The sequence below is a fragment of the Nansenia antarctica genome, assembly GCF_963989245.1.
Source record: "Nansenia antarctica genome assembly, chromosome: 8".
NCBI classification, from domain to species: Eukaryota; Metazoa; Chordata; class Actinopteri; order Argentiniformes; family Microstomatidae; genus Nansenia; species Nansenia antarctica.
This window is the reverse complement of record NC_137678.1, coordinates 18,123,828-18,143,260: the sequence shown is the minus strand read 5'-3', so window position 1 is coordinate 18,143,260 and position 19,433 is coordinate 18,123,828. Positions and strand designations below refer to the sequence as shown.

Here is a 19,433-nt window from a genome sequence, read left to right as displayed (position 1 = left end):
TTAACAGCATAACGTTCCTGGGGGTCCACATTACCAACAACCTCACCTGGGATGAACACACCAACCAAGTGGTGAAAAATGCACAACGCCGAATGTGAATGTGAATTGTGTGCACCGAGTCCACATTAAGTCCTAGAGGGGCTCGAGCTTGATGACATGATATGAAGTATATGGCTTAGCAACTAGTTAATGTTACCTGGGGGAAGAAGAGTGCCAAATACTTCCACTTCACACAGAGTAAGGACTTCTTTCCTGTTAGGGATGACCACACTGACATAGCGACCCTCCATGTTGTTACACTGGAAGGTGGAGGTCTGCCCTGCTGGGATGTAGCTGATGGCATCACATCTGAGAGGATGAAGATCAATATGTCAGTTCAACAATGTAACAAACCCATAGAAAATGCACTGGTATGGATAAGAACAAAATATGTATTAAAATAGTTGAATTTAATGAAAGTGTGAAGTCTTCTGCACTTGGCAGAGGGAAACGTTGCATACATCACCTGGGATTGTTGTTGCCGTTGTTCTGCAGTTAGGGGGAAAACAAGGGGGAAACCCAAGGATTCCGTATGCATGCTGTGATGTTGACACATTACCATGGATGATTGACATGGTCATAGTCTGTGCTAAGGTGACCAAACTCCATCAGGATACAATGCTGAATAAACAGGTTAGATGTGAATATTGACACACACTTTTTCCATGGAAACTAAGTGACTGCCATGAGAAGGTTTTAAATAAAGTAGCAGAAGTAAAACAAACACCTGGGTTCACCTGGCCTCATCACCTGTAGATGCCACCTGTCGCCTTCCCACGTGGAGGTTAGTTGTGGTCACCCCTGCATCGAATGTCCCTGATATAGAGGTATTACATAAACAAAGTTGTTTTACTCAAGGCCTGCAAGTCATGTTGATATTACATTACTATAGCACTTGATTAGATCTACGGATGGCTTTATGTGATTCTGAGAATATTTTCGCTCTCACTTTAATAGACCAGGTGTTGTTGTTCCTTACTTGCGTGGGACATATCAGAATGTTTTCTGACATTGTAGTTGGAGGTTTGTTTATTTTGGTTCTATTTCTGCTACTCTTTTATCAGTCAGGCGGACAGCCCCACAATGTATCTGTGTCTCAGGGGGATCAGTCAAGTCTGTCCGGTCTGACAGGACACATAAAGAGCTTTGTACTCTCTCCACCCAAAAGGCCTGGTCTCTCTGTTTACAGACTCTCTGCATACTGACACGGACTGATCCAAGAGAAGCAGGTAGATCATTTTTGTACTTTCTTTTTTTCTGTCTCTGTTGCTGTCTCTGTCTCTGTCTCTGTCTCTGTCTCTGTCGCTGTCCCTGTCTCTGTCTCTGTCTCTGTTGCTGTCTCTGTCGCTGTCTCTGTCTCTGTCTCTGTCTCTGTTGCTGTCTCTGTCTCTGTCTCTGTCTCTGTCTCTGTCTCTGTCTCTGTCGCTGTCGCTGTCTCTGTCTCTGTCTCTGTCTCTGTCTCTGTCTCTGTAAGTAAGTAAGTAAAATGTATTTGTACAGCACCTTTCCCAGACCAAGGGTCACAAAGTGCTTTACATATAGAGAACATAATAAAGAAGAAACATAATAAAGCATAATAAAAGAGAGAAAGTCATAGCAGGTTAAAATAGGCAAACAAGTGAAAATAAGAACAAGTAACAGATAACAGGTGTACAACAATATCAACAGGACACAGAAAGAGAGGCTTTTGGGGCTATCCAAAAGCCTGTCTATACAAGACAGTCTGTCTCTGTCTCTGTCTCTGTCTCTCTGTCTCTGTCTCTCTGTCTCTCTCTCTCTCTCTCTCTCTCTCTCTCTGTCTCTGTCTCTCTCTCTGTCTCTCTGTCTCTCTCTCTCTCTCTCTCTCTGTCTCTCTCTCTCTCTCTCTCTCTCTCTCTCTCTCTCTCTCTCTCTCTCTCTCTCTCTCTCTCTCTGCTTACTTTATGTTACACTTAATGTTGCCTCTGAATGGATGTAACATTGGTTTCTTATCAGGAGACCAATAATCACGATAGAGCTCAGGACGAGAAACTGTATATTAATAATCTCTGTTATATATATATAATATATGTATGTTATCCAACCATGTCAACTTTCTGATTCACCTTGCATGTGAGAGGAGGTGAGTTAGTCACTAGAGGGAGGTAAAGGGTAACGGCTGCTTTTTCTCCAGTTTAAACCATATCTATGGTTAGAGGCTAGGATTTGGGGAGGGTTAACTAATGTATCTAATGTTGGACATCGGAAATGACCTTTGACCCAGGATACATGGCTGAATTACCTGTTCTGTGTGGTTTGGTGATATTTGGTGATATGCCTGTACTGTATCTGACCTTTTTTTCCCACATTTGACCCAGGATATGTTTGGCCTGTGATATACCTGTATCTGACCTTTGACATTTGACCCAGGATATGTTTGGCCTGTGATATACCTGTATCTGACCTTTGACATTTGACCCAGGATGCGTTTGGCCTGTGCGCTTGGGTTGGTTCTGGTCCTGGTGGAGCTGGGGGGCTCCTTGTTGTTGGGAGCCTTCAACATCAAGAGCTTCGGTGACTCGAAGGCCTCTAACACCACCCTTATGGACCTCATCACTGAGGTGGGTCAGTCAGGTGATGTTTGTCAGAACCACAACTGTCTGTTAACAGCACCGTCATCATCACTGAGGCGGGTCAGAAAGGTGATGTTAGTCAGACCCGTCAGATCGTTACTGTGTAGGTTAGAGTTGAGTGTCTGACAACTCTGGTAACACCACCCTCACCATCATAAGCTGGTCCCTGAATACAATTGATAACCTATTTTCCACGAGGAAAGCTGGTTCGGGGGAACCTGCCTGCCCAGACGGAACTTTTGCCGCAGGTTACATCAGAGATGCCTGGGACAACTGGCGTCTCGTTTGCTTGGCAGTCATGTCGATTGAGGACGTGGAAGATGTTTTCATTTTCGGATTCATGATAGTTGGACACATTGGACTAGGTTTGAGTGCTGTGATGATCTATCGGCAAATTAAAAGGCCGGGAGCAGCGATTAGCGATCTGCGCGAACTGCCCCACTTGATCAAAGAACTGGGGAGGGTGGCTGGAATGCACGGCGCTGCGCTTACGGATCTGAACCGTAAGGTCCTGGATCTGGATCGCAGGGTGGGCAATCTTCTGCTCCCCAAATTGGCGTTTGACAGGAGACCCCAAATTTTCGAGAGGTTTGATTCTATGGAATGCTGTTTTTCCTCGCAGTGAACCCATTCACCTGATTATGGCTCAAAAGCTCCCCCATGCCCTGAAGACTCCATGCAGCGTGCCAACCCCCCCCCCCCCCCCCCCTCTGGTGAACTCTGTGCCGCCTTCTGGGGCAGTGCTCAAGGCCGTTGTCCATAGCGACACTGATTGCTGCTCTACGAGGACGGGTCGGACTGACCCAGAACATCCTGAGACTTTACCCCACCTTATCTCTCTACCCCCCCCACTCCTCCCTCCCCCCACCCATACCTACCCCCCCCACTCCTCCCTCCCCCTGCCCATCCTCTCCTCCATCCTCTCCTCCATCCTCTCCTCCATCCTCTCCTCTGTCCTCTCCTCCATCCTCTCCTCTGTCCTCTCCTCTGTCCTCTCCTCTGACCTATTCTTGGGTCCTATTCTTGGGTCCTCTCCTCGCGTCCTCCACTTGCATCCTCTCCTCCGTCCTCCTCCGTCCTCCACTCACATGTTCCTCTCCATACATGCTTTTTGAGGATGAAACGAGTGGAGGACAGAGGAGAGGACATAAGGAGTCTCGTTCCTAACAGAAAATACTATAGAGGGCTAAAAAAGTGAGCCGTCAGTGTTACGTTAACCGTGCTATACAGTACCAGTCAAAGGTTTGGACACACTTTTGACTGGTACTGTATATCCAATAGACACAATGATCCATAATCCAATATGTTATGTTATGTTTCAACCCCCTCATCCAGATAGTGCACCGGTATGACATCGTTCTGATCCAGGAAGTCAGAGACATTGACCTATCAGCAACCAACAAACTGATGGAGCATGTCAACAAGTAAGAGTTAACACCCCTCAACCAAACTTGACTACGATACCTATTGATACAGCACAGCATGTCCCAAAAACCTTCAATGGTGCCCTTCCTTGTCTTAATCAACCAGCAATATGACTATGGATTATGGTAAATATGGCATTTGAAATATAGTACAATATACTCTATGATGGTTCTGACTCCTTTTAGATCAGTTGATTGTGTGAGGTGTGATGTATATTTCAACCAAACCTCACTACTATGCTCATTAGTACAGTGTCCCAACACTACTAAATGGTTTCCTCTCTCCTTAAACTTGATAAGAAACGACAGGCACTACTATGCTTTGTTTGAATATATAGCAACAATGTAATGGAATTATGATGTGTAGCAAAGGAGACAATGAAAGGAAGTGTATAGGAAGTGGAATGACAATGTAATGATAGTAGGACTAACTGTATCGTATCGTCTTCACCAGAGGCTCCTCCCCCTACGTGTACCGCCACATCGTCAGTGAACCTCTGGGCCGCAGCACCTACACAGAGAGATACCTTTACCTCTACAGGTAGATACCTTTACCTCTACAGGTAGATACCTTTATCTCTGACAGAGATACCTCTACAGGTAGGTAGGTCCTACAACTGACAGAGAGAGATATCTCTACAGGTAGGTAGGTCCTACAGCTGACATACTGAACCTCTACCTCTATAGGTAGGTGCTACTGACAGATAGCTGTATAGGTAGGTCCTACAACTGACAGAGAGAGATACTTCTACAGATGGTTCCTACAACTGACAACTGAGGGTTTTAATCAGATAAATGTGCCCCTTTACTTCATTGTCGTACACATGAACACTGTGTACTTTCCTTCACTCCTAGAGAGGAGATGGTGTCTGTGGCTAAAAACTACACGTATGACGATGGCTGTGAGCCCTGTGGAACCGACACCTTCATCAGAGAACCCTTCGTTGTCATGTTCTCCTCCGACTACACAGGTACAGAGAGGAGGAGGGAGGGGTCGGGGGAGAAAGAGAAAGAGAGAGGGGGGGGGGGGGGGGTAGGGAGTGTGTACTGTGTGTGTGTTTTGGCAGGGGGAAGAAAGATTGACTCTACCCTGCTTCATACTATCAGAGGTACTGATGCAGTATGCCTACTCAAGACCGACCTATGGAGGACCAAGTCTGCCAAAATTAACAATAAATATATAGACACATAAATGAATGTATGAACAAATACACATACAAATACACACAGTATACCGCAATACATTTCTATATGTATTTATTCTTTTCCACATTTATTCTTTCTTTTCCACATTCATTCTTTCTTTTCCACATTCATTCTTTCTTTTCCACTTTATCAGTAATGTATGCAAATATATGGGGGCGTATCTTGCATGTTGTCCACGCCCCTACGCATTTTCATTGGTTGATACCACGCGTGACGTATGAAAGCAGCGACACTGTTATTACCACAGACGGGTAGAGAGTCTATAGCCCCGTTCTCTCACAGCGTCTTTCTCCCTATAATTTCCATGGAATCCCAAACTATGTCTATGACATCCCAAGCTATTCCCGTGTTGTCCCCTTTCACACATGTCGGCAATCGTCTATACTAGTCCATCAGCACTGTATGGGAGAACTTGGTGATAACCACAATACCAGTTGACTCAATAACGCTCCGTGCACACCGCGTGACCCACCGTGACCCACCGTTCTGGCGCAACCTGGTGGGATGGACTTGACGTACTTCAACGTGCGATGCAGATGCAAAGCTCTACTCGTGTTGCTAGCGAAGTTTCCCACAGAAGTGGGGGGAAAAAACGTCAGATCAGATATATAAACGGGTTATTTTGATAAACTGGACACATTTTGTGAATATATATGGTTACTTTCTAGCCTGAAAACATATAAAAACTTCATAAAATGACATATTAACACTTGTAGAGCCAAATTACAGATTTTAGCCAATGGCGGCCAAAATTGAGGATTTAAAATCTGAGGCGAGAGCTGAGGGCTTCATCACGTCTCGCGCAGTATCAACCAATGAAAATGCGCAGGGGCGTGGACAACATGCTGCATACATTACTGATAAAGCATACATTACTGATAAAGCGAAAGACAATGTTGTTTTCACCTAGCTATTCACATAGAATAGTTTGTCTTTGTCATTGTCAGATGTGTATGCAAATATAGGGGCGTATCTTGGACGCACTCTACGCATTTTCATTGGTTGATACTGCGCGTGACGTGGTAAAGCACTCAGCCAAGATCCAGGTACTAACACGGCCCAACCCTGCTTAGCTTCGGAGGTCGGACGAGATCGGGCGTATTCAGGCTAGTATGGCCGTGAGCAACAGTACCATGATGACCATAATATGCGGGATAAAGCACTCTTTTTGTGGGTAGAAAATGCACAAGGTGTCCTGCTTGAAGGGAGAAGTGTTTTTTCAATGAATTCTAACTTTATTGGGGGCATATGGCACTCTATATTGGGGTAAAAAGTGAATTGGAACTGCTGCTCTCATTCGATGTAGGCCTCCATAAATGGCTAGACGCTGCACTCTTGTGGGTGAAAATGGTAGTGACAGCCCAGCACAACAAAGCATCGATAACACCCAGCCTGGAACTTTGTCAATGATGTAACTTTATTAAATATGCGGGATAAAGCACTCTATTTGTGGGTAGAAAATGCACAAGGTGTCCTGCTTGAAGGGAGAAGTGTTTTTTCAATGAATTCTAACTTTATTGGGGGCATATGGCACTCTATATTGGGGTAAAAAGTGAATTGGAACTGCTGCTCTCATTCGATGTAGGCCTCCATAAATGGCTAGACGCTGCACTCTTGTGGGTGAAAATGGTAGTGACAGCCCAGCACAACAAAGCATCGATAACACCCAGCCTGGAACTTTGTCAATGATGTAACTTTATTAAATATGCGGGATAAAGCACTCTATTTGTGGGTAGAATATGCACAAGGTGTCCTGGATGAAGGGAGAAGTGTGTTTCAAAAGAGTACCTGAACATTTCATTACCATCTGGGTGGGCAAATTCTAGATGTGATTTTTTTATTCCTATACATCCCTAGAAAAGTCTGGGAAAATGCCTATTTTAAGTAGATAATGTATAATTTGTATATTTAAACTTAAAAATTCTGAAAACAATTACTAAGTAGCTACGTAAGCAATCTAGCTGACTATGACTGGAAACGAAGTACTATCCAGTTAGAATTATAGAAGATCTAGTTGTGTTTTCCTGCTGGTCTCGCTGCCTGGGTTTGAACAGACTTGTGGTGACTACAAATGGCTTTAAAAAATGCCTTTCCACCAAAGAATATATATATATATATATATATATATATATATATATATATATGCCATATATCATACCTCCACTATGATTCATATGCCCTAACCCTTTTTTTTTTTTTTTTTAAACATGCTATGAGTGGAATGGAGTGTCTGCTCTCGGCTGAGGGCTTCATCACGTCTCGCGCAGTATCAACCAATGAAAATGCGCAGGGGCGTGGACAACATGCTGCATACATTACTGATAATGCATACATTACTGATAAAGCGAAAGACAATGTTGTTTTCACCTAGCTATTCACATAGAATAGTTTGTCTTTGTCATTGTCAGATGTGTATGCAAATATAGGGGCATATCTTAGACGCACTCTACGCATTTTCATTGGTTGATACTGCGCGTGACGTGGTAAAGCACTCAGCCAAGATTACCTGAACATTTCATTACCATCTGGGTGGGCAAATTCTAGATGTGATTTTTGTATTCCTATACATCCCTAGAAAAGTCTGGGGAAATGCCTATTTTAAGTAGATAATGTATAATTTGTATATTTAAACTTAACAATTCTGAAAACAATAAATGTACCCATCCATGGGTTTAGGGTTAGGGTTAGGGTTATACATTATATATAATTTGTATTGTAATCTGTAAAATATACAGACGTTTCCAGAATAGAAATCTAATCAGTAAAAACTAATCTAAAACTAATCTAAGCAAGCCTTTAGAATATGGATAATAACACATACAATACATACACATCTTACTTACTCCTCTTACTGTAGGCTATTGTCTTTATATAATGTGTGCATATAATGCACTTTGAATTGCCCTTGTCGTATGAAATGTGCTATACAAATAAACTTGCCTTGCCTAAACCCTTTTGGAAGGTTTTGTTTATGTCCAGGTTTCACACATCTCTGTAGTTACATGTTCAGTGAGTGAGTCTAGTTGCTGGTGACCGCTAGGACCATAGGCAGATGCCTTGTTGGTAAGTAATTTGTTCAAAGCAAAAAAACAAATAAAGTGTGTGTTTACCCCCTCAAATAAATTAACTTAGCCCCAGTCAGATCCATATTTAGAGGTAAGTTACCTCAGGTAACTTTAGCTAGCAAGCTAGTTTAGAGTTAGTGGTAATGTTTATCTAGCTAGTTACTAAGCATCCTTATTACATTTATTTTGAACTTATATTCTCAATTGACTTTCACATTGATCTAATTACAGTTTTTCCCAATTGCTAAAACACAAAAGCCAATTCTCTAAACCAAATGACCAGTTCTCTAAACACATTTAATAAAACTAGCTCCCATTTGCCAAAACCATAAACACATTTCACATGAAGACACAATTCACAAAACACAATCCTCCTTTTCTCATAAGTCTAAACACATTTTGTCTTGCTAAAACACAAGTTGCAAAAAACTCTGCTCAAATTCTCAAATTAAAGCTCATGTGATGCAAAATGCTTGCCACAGTCAGCAAAATTTGAACAAAATGAACACACCTGGCTTCATTCATTAAACATAACGACTCAAAATTTAAGACACTTGTTGCAAATGATTGTGGTGTGTGTGTGTGTGTGTGTGTGTGTGTGTGTCAGGGACGCGGGAAGGGGGGTGCTGAGGGTGCTGCAGCACCCCCTAGCGGCAGGCAGAAGGAGCTCCTCCTGCCTGAATTTAAAAAATAAAAATATTATTCAAACAATAATTTAAAACAATATAATAACTATTGTTGCTTTTGGGAATACAAATAAATGTGTTTTTTGTAATAAATGTAAAAATGTGTTTGTTCGTTTTAATGTTAGTGATCACATGGTCATATCTTGCTAGGGAATCTCTGAGTTCTTTAGCAAAAATGCTAAATCAGCCAGAACAATTGAAGTGGAGTTGGAAGAAGATGCTGAGCTTAACAACACTCCCATTAATGCTCTACTGTCGGACGTTGTTGAGAAAGAGCAACAGACGGCCAGAAACGTATTAGAACTGATATTCAGATCCATCCGATTCTTCGGCAGCGAAGGGCTTCCGTTAAGAGGCAATAACAATCGACATGGAGTGCTGTCTGTAATAATGGTCAACATCATGTTTGTGGACATTGTGGGACACTGTGAGCTGAGTGGAAATTACTGTAAATTCCAACACATTGTTGGTAAAATATTTAACGTTACGTCTTTGTAGTGTGCGGGTGCGTGCGTGCTTAACTATTATTGCCCGTGCATTGGGGCCCGTCGTTATGCCACTGTGTGCGTGTGAGCGAACGAGCAATCAGCGAGAGGGAGGGAGGGAGGGAGGGAGAGAAATCGTTATACTTTTTCCCCTGGCAATTTTTTCCCCTGTAGCGTATATAGACAGCACCTCAGCACCCCCAGTCAAAATACCTTCCCGCGTGCCTGGTGTGTGTGTGTGTGTGTGTGGTATAGTTCCATAAATAAATAAATAAAACATCACACCCTGAACATTGTTTTCAGTGAGTATTGTTGTGTGTAATGGATCCTCTGTAGTGTTTGCATTGAGTTGTGATACAGTACAGTAGTGTACATGGAATGGAATGGAATGGAATGGACTTTATTTGTCATTGCTACAGTACAGGTACCAAACAACGAAATTTAGGAGGGGTGGCTCCCCTGGTGTTAGGAAAGGGAGAAAAAAAAACACAAAAAAAAAAGCATAAAAGCATAAAATCACAAGAAGGTAAAAACATGTTACGGTACATGTGGGAATACAGTACATGTGGGAAAACTAGGGTTAGGGTTAGGTGCTAGGGTGCTAGGGTTAGGGTTAGGGTTAGGATTAGGGGTAGGGTTAGGGTTAAGGTTAGGGTTAGACATGCCAGCATGTACCAAGTCACCCTAGCACCTAACCCTAACCCTAGTTTTCCCACATGTACCATATTCCCACATGTACCGTAACATACATACTGTATTTTCTGTAGATTTACATATTGTTCATATGAAACACACACACATCTATGAATGCCCAATACTCTACAGTGATATATTCTGAGAACAGATACTGTAAGTGTTGTGAAGGCCCACAGTTTAGAGCCAGTTGGTTTCCCCAGATCAGCCCTGTTTTGCCCCTGTTATTTCCTTTATTATTTTCCATACTATTCATGTACGTTTTCATGAATGTGTATGTATTGTTATTGTAATGTTTATGTATATGTTTAATGACGTGGTATATCCGGGGTGTGTCCGTGACCCGGATGCTGTGTCCGTGACCCGGATGCTAGGTTCGGTTGATATATATAGCGACGGAAGTGGTCTGTGCGCCAGAGTGAGTTAGAGTGACGAGAGAAGGAGAAACGAGAAGTCGATCTAAGATGGCGGAGTCAGTAACACGCACACCGTGCTGAAGCTGAAGACCTGAAGAGTGATTATTGAGTTCACAACTGTGACAGAGGGCAAACCTTACAGCAGCAATTCAACATCTCTCAACAGTCCACAAGGAGAACGGGAGACTCTGAGTGTCGGAGGAGACCTGCCTTGGGCATTGACTGTTAGTAGTGAATCACGGGCTACCCGCAGCCCCGCGGGAGTTCGGAGTTCGTTGAGTTGGCAGCGCTAGCCCAGTTTAGCTGTGTCCCCGTTAGCCAGCCTTGCCAGCCGCCGGCTGCTAACGTTGGACCAAGCGAGACCCAAGCTGGACAAAGCCGTCGCCTTCACGAGGTGGATTGCGACCGACCGTGGACCACCGGACCTGAGCCATTCACACCTCGTCGTGGACTACGAAGAAGCCCCTTTCCCTTCGAGTTGCTACGTCACCCCCCCCCTTTGTCTGCTGCCTTCCTCGAAGCACATGCGAGCTCCAACCAGGCCTCAACGCGCTCCTTTCAGTCCGGGACTCTAAGCCTTTTCCAGGCCAGGCCCTGCGTGTGAGTGAGTGATTGAGTGTGTGTGTGGCCGGCTGGGAGGGAGTATATACGGGGATGTATATATCATTTGTCTAAATAAATGTGTTTGTTCATCTTTGCTACATTACTGTGTGTTTAGTTGTCTGTTAGCTAGTGCTAATGCTAATGCTAATTCTAATGCTAATGCTAATGCTAGTACTGCTAGTCTAAAGGGTTGCTGGCGCCCCCTGCCTGTATCCTCCTACACTGCCGATTTAGCTCCGAGTTAGTTAGATAACCAGCCCTTCCTAAATTCTACAGTCCTTTAGCTACTCCCTGGTTACAGTAAGGTTTCTAAAAATGTGCTTTGGCAGTTGTGAAAAAAAAGAACATTCTCACACACTGAACATTGTGTTTTCAGTTGTTTTGTTGTAGTCTGTAATGATGCATATAGTGTTTACATTTTTGCAGGCTTTGAGCAGCTGTTTTGGTGTGAAAGTTTGAGTTTTGAAGAGAGAAGGTGTGGTTTTGCTTATGTAGCTTTAGAAAAGTGTGTTGTGTTTAGAGTTTTGGGGAAATGGAGGGAAGTTTTGTGAAATGTGTTTTAGCAATTGAGAAAAACTGTATAATCAAAGCTGTTAAGAAAATACAGGTGATGAACAAGAATAGAAATGAAAGAACCAAACTAAGATTGTTTTCGCCAATAGCTATGAAATACATCTCTTAAAAATGTCTGCAAATGCTGAATCACAAAACACGGACGGAATGTACACTGTTTTCACTGTCACTGTCGAAATACAGTATTATGTCTGAAAAATCTCAAATAATTCTGAAATAACACTGGCTACAATTGTGTGTGCATGGGTATGCCTGTCTACACAACACATGAAGCACAGAATGTGACAGTGTGTGTACCTCAAATGTACTTTTTGAAGTTGCTGCATCCTTTCTGTACAGAGCAAGAACATTAAGAAATGGTCACATCTAATGTCTTCCCAGGCAATGCATCTAGTCTATTTCATTTCATTGTATATATTCTGCTAATATTTTCTAGACATGTCAATATGATTACTGCAAATAGTGAAAATACCACCGCTCATCCAATATCAGACTTTGCTGAGGTGCTGGAACTGAAGAGTGTCAATAGAGTGCAAAATAACAGTCACTCAAACACTGTGCAAAAAAACAGTTTATTGTGAGCTTTCTGTCATATATGATAGGAATATGATTACTGCAAAAATGCACCAAATCATTTTGTTTTGAACGTGTTCTTCACCGTTTTGAACACAGTATGTTAACAATGAAAAAATGTAAACTTTGTCGCTTTTACCATGTCAGGCGCGGTATCAACCAATTGAAAATGCGTGGGGCATCAACCAATGAAAATGCGTGGGGCGAGGACAACATGCAAGACACGCCCCTATATTTGCATACATTACTGATAATCGGGGAAAGAATGAAAGCTTGAATGTGGAAAAGAAAGAATGAATGTGGAAAACAATGTGGAAAAGAAAGAATGAATGTGGAAAAGAAAGAATAAATGTGGAAAAGAATAAATAAATATAGAAATGTATTGCGTTATACTGTGTGTATTTGTATGTGTATTTGTTCATACATTCATTTATGTGTCTATATATTTATTGTTAATTTTGGCAGACTTGGTCCTCCATACCGACCATCATATAAAATGGAGAAGTGGATGTGGGAGACCCTCTGTGTTTCTATTACATCAAATATTATTTTGAATGTCTAACTTTCTTTACCCCCTTTTCTCTTCTCCCACTATCTCTCCATTTCTCCCTCCCTCTCTCTCTCCCTTTCTCCTCCCCACCCTTCTCTCTCTCCCCCCCTCCCTCTCTCTCTCCCTTTCTCCCCCCACCCTTCTCTCTCTCTCCCTCCCTCTCTCTCTCCCTTTCTCCCCCCCAACCTTCTCTCTCTCTCCCTCCCTCTCTCTCTCCCTTTCTCCCCCCCAACCTTCTCTCTCTCTCCCTCCCTCTCTCTCTCCCTTTCTCCCCCCCAACCTTCTCTCTCTCCCCCTCCCTCTCTCTCTCCCTTTCTCCCCCCCACCCTTCTCTCTCTCTCTCCCTCCCCCTCTCTCTCTCTCTCTCTTTTCTCCCTCTCTCTCTCCCTTTCTCCCCCCCACCCTTCTCTCTCTCTCCCTCCCTCTCTCTCTCTCTCCTTTTCTCCCTCTCTCTCTCCCTTTCTCCCCCCCACCCTTCTCTCTCTCTCCCCCTCCCTCTGCTGCCAGCTGTGAGGAACTTTGTCCTGATCCCTCAGCACACGTCTCCAGACTCTGCTGTAACGGAGGTGGACGCTCTCTACGACGTGGCCGCCGATGTCCGAGCCCGATGGAACACCAGCGTAACCATAGAGCACCATGACACGTTACACTGACGTCACCATAGAGCACCATGACACGTTACACTGACGTAACCATAGAGCACCATGACACGTTACACTGACGTAACCATAGAGCACCATGACACGTTACACTGACGTAACCATAGAACACCATGACACGTTACACTGACGTAACCATAGAGCACCATGACACGTTACACCAGCGTCACCATAGAGCACCATGACACGTTACACTGACGTAACCATAGAGCACCATGACACGTTACACCAGCGTAACCATAGAGCACCATGACACGTTACACAGGCGTAACCATAGAGCACCATGACACGTTACACTGACGTAACCATAGAGCACCATGACACGTTACACCAGCGTCACCATAGAGCACCATGACACGTTACACTGACGTAACCATAGAGCACCATGACACGTTACACCAGCGTAACCATAGAGCACCATGACACGTTACACTGACGTAACCATAGAGCACCATGACACGTTACACTGACGTAACCATAGAGCACCATGACACGTTACACTGACGTAACCATAGAGCACCATGACACGTTACACTGACGTAACCATAGAGCACCATGACACGTTACACTGACGTAACCATAGAGTACCATGACACGTTACACTGACGTAACAATAGAACTGTCTCTGTTCCTGTTCCTGCTCCTCTTATTTCTCTTCCTTCTCTTCCCCCTCCTCCCTCCTCCTCCTTCTCTTCCCTTCTCTTCCCCCTCCTCCCCCCTCCTCCTCTTCCCCCTCCTCCTCCTCCTCCTCCCTCTCCTCCTTCTCCTCCTCTTCCCCCTCCTCCTCCTCCTCCTCCTCCTCCTCCTCCTCCTCTAGGACATCGTGCTACTGGGGGACTTCAACGCTGGTTGTAGCTATGTCACTGCCTCAGAGTGGCAGTATATACGCCTGTTCACTGACGAGAGCTTCCATTGGCTGATCCCTAACGACGCAGACACCACCGTGTCACAAACCAACTGCCCCTATGACAGGTGAGATCATATACTGTACACACACACACACACACACACACACACAAACTCATACATGCATGCACACACATCCACCCACATGCACACTTCACACAATCACACACCGTACACACACACACACACACACTCCTCTCTGTGAGCAGGATCGTGGCCACCACTGACATGATGAGAGGGGTGGACCCGGGGTCAGCTGAGGTGTTTGACTACATGACAGCCCTGGGAGCTGAGCCACAGCATGGTAAGACCAGTCTCACTCCTCCATCTGCTGAATTAACTAACCTCTGGGCACTGATCCAGGGTCAGTTTGCCCTCCCCAACACCCTACCGTAGGATGCTAGCAATGCAAATACAAGACCGACCCAAGACCTTCTGATTGTGCAGTCATCCTCTGATAAGTCTCTCTCTCTCTCTCTCTCTCTCTCTCTCTCTCTCTCTCTCTCTCTCTCTCTCTCTCTCTCTCTCTCTCTCTCTCTCTCTCTCTCTCTCTCTCTCTCTCTCTCTCTCTCTCTCTCTCTCTCTCTCTCTCTCTCTCTCTCTCTCTCTCTCTCTCTCTCTCTCTTCTCTCTCTCTCTCTCTCTCTCTCTCTCTCTCTCTCTCTCTCTCTCTCTCCTCTCTCTCTCTCTCTCTCTCTCTCTCTCTCTCTCTCTCTCTCTCTCTCTCTCTCTCTCTCTCTCTCTCTCTCTCTCTCTCTCTCTCAGGCATTAGCTGTCAGCGACCACTACCCTGTTGAGGTGGAGCTGATTTAGCCACAACCCAGCTGCCTGACCACACCACCAGGACTTGTTACGGGGTCCATAACAACCAATGGATAGTCTCATTATTTAAGATATTTAGAATGGTCTAAAGTATTCATATGAGTAACTTGGTCAGTTAAGTTTTAAGAGTTTCATGTCAGACTCCAATAAAAGTCAATCAAACTGCGTTCTTGTCATTGTTAATTATAAATTATTGTCATTGTGTAGTGTAAGGATGTGTTATGTGGTAGTTCATCTCCGAGGGCCAACGTGTAGTAGTATTCCAAGAGAGGTTAACATTCAAATTCCACCTGGCTACACCACTAGTGTACCCTCGAGTAAGGCACTTAGCCATAAGTTACTTCAGGGAGACTGACCCTGTAATATCTCATTGTAAGTCGCTTTGGATAGAAGTGTCTGTGGTTAAAATGTAAATGGATAGCACAGTGGAGGTGATTGGCTGACCGTTGCTCAGGGGAGGCTGGTGGAGGTAGAAATCGGAGGGCAGGCTCTCATTGTAATGCATGGAATGGAACGAGGAATGGTATCAAACACGTGTGAATGTACCATTCCTAATTGCATGCCATGCATTCCAATGAGCCCATCCTCTGATGTCTCCCTCCAGCAGCCTCCCCTGATGTTGCTACTATAGTACTGTATATCATTGCATGACATCGATCTTCTGTGAAATCTAAAGTAGTTTTGAGATCTAACAAGAGATCTAAGCTATGCTCCCCTGGGTTAGTGAGACTGATAGTTGACCTATTGTTTAGCACCTATTGTTTAGCAATACTATCATTGATGGCAGAGTAAAAGCTGTGCGATGGCCTCCAAAAAATAACATTTAGAAAAAGACGTCTGAAATGGTGTCATACACATACCGATCTCAGCACTCATTAGGATGTCACACTCACAAACGAATAACCACAATAACAAATTACATTTAATTCAAAGTATATATTTGCAAACAATCAGTTCAGACAACGCAAGAAAAATAGATAGGCCCATTGTTAATGGCTTGAGGCAAGGGGGGGGGGGGTGTTCATCCAACTAGTCTATGAACCCTCCTAATCTCCCCCTCATCAGCACTGGTGAGTATGGACAGGGTTGGTGAAAGCAATATGTGACAGCAGCAAACCGGGAACAATTCGGCAGCCGATCAAATGTTCAGACTTTTATTCGGAAAAATTTTCATAAATGTCAACGTGGTTGAAAATCAATAACACACTCGCTAGTCAACTAACACAGCTTGTTTTGTGAGCCTGCTAACAATGTAAAGTAGTGTTATCGTTAACTAGGTAGTAGATTACTCACCGAACCCATTGCATTGCAATATTTTGGCTTGACTAGCGTATGTGTCATTGATTTTCAACAACGTTGACATTTCTTAACATTTTTCAGAATAAAAGTCCAAACAATTTGATTGGATGCCAACTTGTTCCCGGTTTCACCAGCTGCTGTCATTATATGGCAACCACTAAATAAGGGGGATTGGCTTGGACCAGTCCATCTATTTCAGATCAGTGCAGACGAATGGAAGAAGAAGAAGAGAGGAAGCCACTTTGTATTATTGGGACGCACCCCCCCCCCGTTACAGTCACATGTTGGTTGTGGCCGCTAGAAGGCATCCTCACAAGGGTTAACTTAGGCACGCTAATGTTAGAGACCTTTAAGGCTCTGTGACAACACACATCCTTTCTTTCCAGTCCTCATTCTCATGACATTTCAAAGAAATCAACCTATCAAACGGTGGTAGATGACAAGAAGTAAAGCAAGAAAGAAGCACAGATTAAAGGGAGGGAGGAAGAAAGAATGAAAAGAAGGAAGGAAGGAGGCATTTAACACTAGAACAGCGACGTTTTTTTACCTACTTTTAGCGCAAAGAGGTGTCGAATCACACGACCACTCTTCACAATGGGGGAGTGTGTACTGACGCACAAAAATCGCTGGATGGCGATGTCACACAAGAAGAGAAAATGACAAGACACTACCTCTAAAAATGCATAAAGTTCCAGAGAAGTGGGGACAGAGCAGAGAGTCAGCTGAAAAGGAACATATATATATATATATATATATATAATAACGTATGCATGCCATTGTAGATGTAACGTAAGTGGAGAGGAGATTGATCTAGGAGATTGATCAAGACTGCGGGAGTTTTCATTACTAACGAATGAAAGTTGAAAAATAATAATAACTGTAATATATATTGCAATGTTGTCCCTTTCACACATAGTTCCATGTAATTTCCTTGGAATCCCAAGCTGTGTTGACCAGGTATCTGTAATGTTCACATTTATATATAACAGTAATAAATATAGCAATAAATGACAGCGCTGTAAATAGTGTTATTCTTGCACAATTGCACCCACAACGTGCTATTGCCGTCCGGAGTTGATCAGCTCCAGATTGAACCAAGGTTCTTCGCTACAGAAACATTTTCACACAGTGACAAACATGTGATGCGTTTTATATAATATTCTTTGAACAACAGAACGGGACAGGCGCCAGAAACTGCCATAATATACCATACATACTGTATATCTGGTAATATATCGTACCTCCGTTTTATATTGAGAAATATGATGATAAATACATATAGGGCGGAGGTATGATATTATGGAGGACCAAGTCCGCCAAAATTAACAATAAATATATAGACACATAAATGAATGTATGAACAAATACACATACAAATACACACAGTATACCGCAATACATTTCTATATGTATTTATTCTTTTCCACATTTATTCTTTCTTTTCCACATTCATTCTTTCTTTTCCACATTCTTTTCCACATTCTTTTCCACATTCATTCTTTCTTTTCCACATTCTTTTCCACATTGTTTTCCACATTCATTCTTTCTTTTCCACATTGTTTTCCACATTCATTCTTTCTTTTCCACATTGTTTTCCACATTTATTCTTTCTTTTCCACATTGTTTTCCACATTCATTCTTTCTTTTCCACATTCATTCTTTCTTTTCCACATTCATTCTTTCTTTTCCACATTCATTCTTTCATTCTTTCTTTTCCACATTCATTCTTTCTTTTCCACATTTATTCTTTCTTTTCCACTTTATCAGTAATGTATGCAAATATATGGGGGCGTATCTTGCATGTTGTCCACGCCCCTACGCATTTTCATTGGTTGATACCACGCATGACGTATGAAAGCAGCGACACTATTATTACCACAGACGGGTAAGAGAGTCTATAGCCCCGTTCTCTCACAGCGTCTTTCTCACTATAATTTCCATGGAATCCCAAACTATGTCTATGACATCCCAAGCTATTCCCGTGTTGTCCCCTTTCACACATGTCGGCAATGGTCTATACTAGTCCATCAGCACTGTATGGGAGAACTTGGTGATAACCACAATACCAGTTGACTCAATAATGCTCCGTGCACACCGCGGACCGTGACCCACCATTCTGGCGCAACCTGGTGGGATGGACTTGACGTACTTCAACGTGCGATGCAGATGCAAAACTCTACTCGTGTTGCTAGCGAAGTTTCCCACAGAAGTGGGGGAAAAAACGTCAGATCAGATATATAAACGGGTTATTTGATAAACTGGACACATTTTGTGAATATATATGGTTACTTTCTCGCCTGAAAACATATAAAACTTCATAAAATGACATATTAACACTTGTAGAGCCAAATTACAGATTTTAGCCAATGGCGGCCAAAATTGAGGATTTAAAATCTGAGGCGAGAGCTGAGGGCTTCATCACGTCTCGCGCAGTATCAACCAATGAAAATGCGCAGGGGCGTGGACAACATGCTGCATACATTACTGATAAAGCGAAAGACAATGTTGTTTTCACCTAGCTATTCACATAGAATAGTTTGTCTTTGTCATTGTCAGATGTGTATGCAAATATAGGGGCGTATCTTGGACGCACTCTACGCATTTTCATTGGTTGATACTGCGCGTGACGTGGTAAAGCACTCAGCCAAGATCCAGGTACTAACACGGCCCAACCCTGCTTAGCTTCCGAGGTCGGACGAGATCGGGCGTATTCAGGCTAGTATGGCCGTGAGCAACAGTACCATGACCCAAAGCATCCATAACACCCAGCCTGGAACATTGTTGTTGATGTAACTTTATTAAATATGCGGGATAAAGCACTCTATTTGTGGGTAGAAAATGCAC

At 43.4% G+C, this 19,433-nt stretch overlaps 1 protein-coding gene across 1 annotated transcript; it reads left to right on the top strand.

Moving 5' to 3' along the window:
- Window positions 1-2,480: 2,480 nt before the first annotated feature.
- Window positions 2,481-15,265, top strand: LOC308163637 (deoxyribonuclease-1-like; the record flags this gene model as incomplete). Its single annotated transcript, XM_080537810.1, has 8 exons — window positions 2,481-2,618; window positions 3,966-4,054; window positions 4,509-4,595; window positions 4,910-5,025; window positions 13,412-13,524; window positions 14,381-14,535; window positions 14,679-14,773; window positions 15,234-15,265. The coding sequence occupies 8 exons, from the start codon at window positions 2,481-2,483 to the stop codon at window positions 15,263-15,265; spliced, it is 825 nt and encodes a 274-aa protein (XP_080393936.1).
- Between the last annotated feature and the right edge of the window lie 4,168 nt (window positions 15,266-19,433).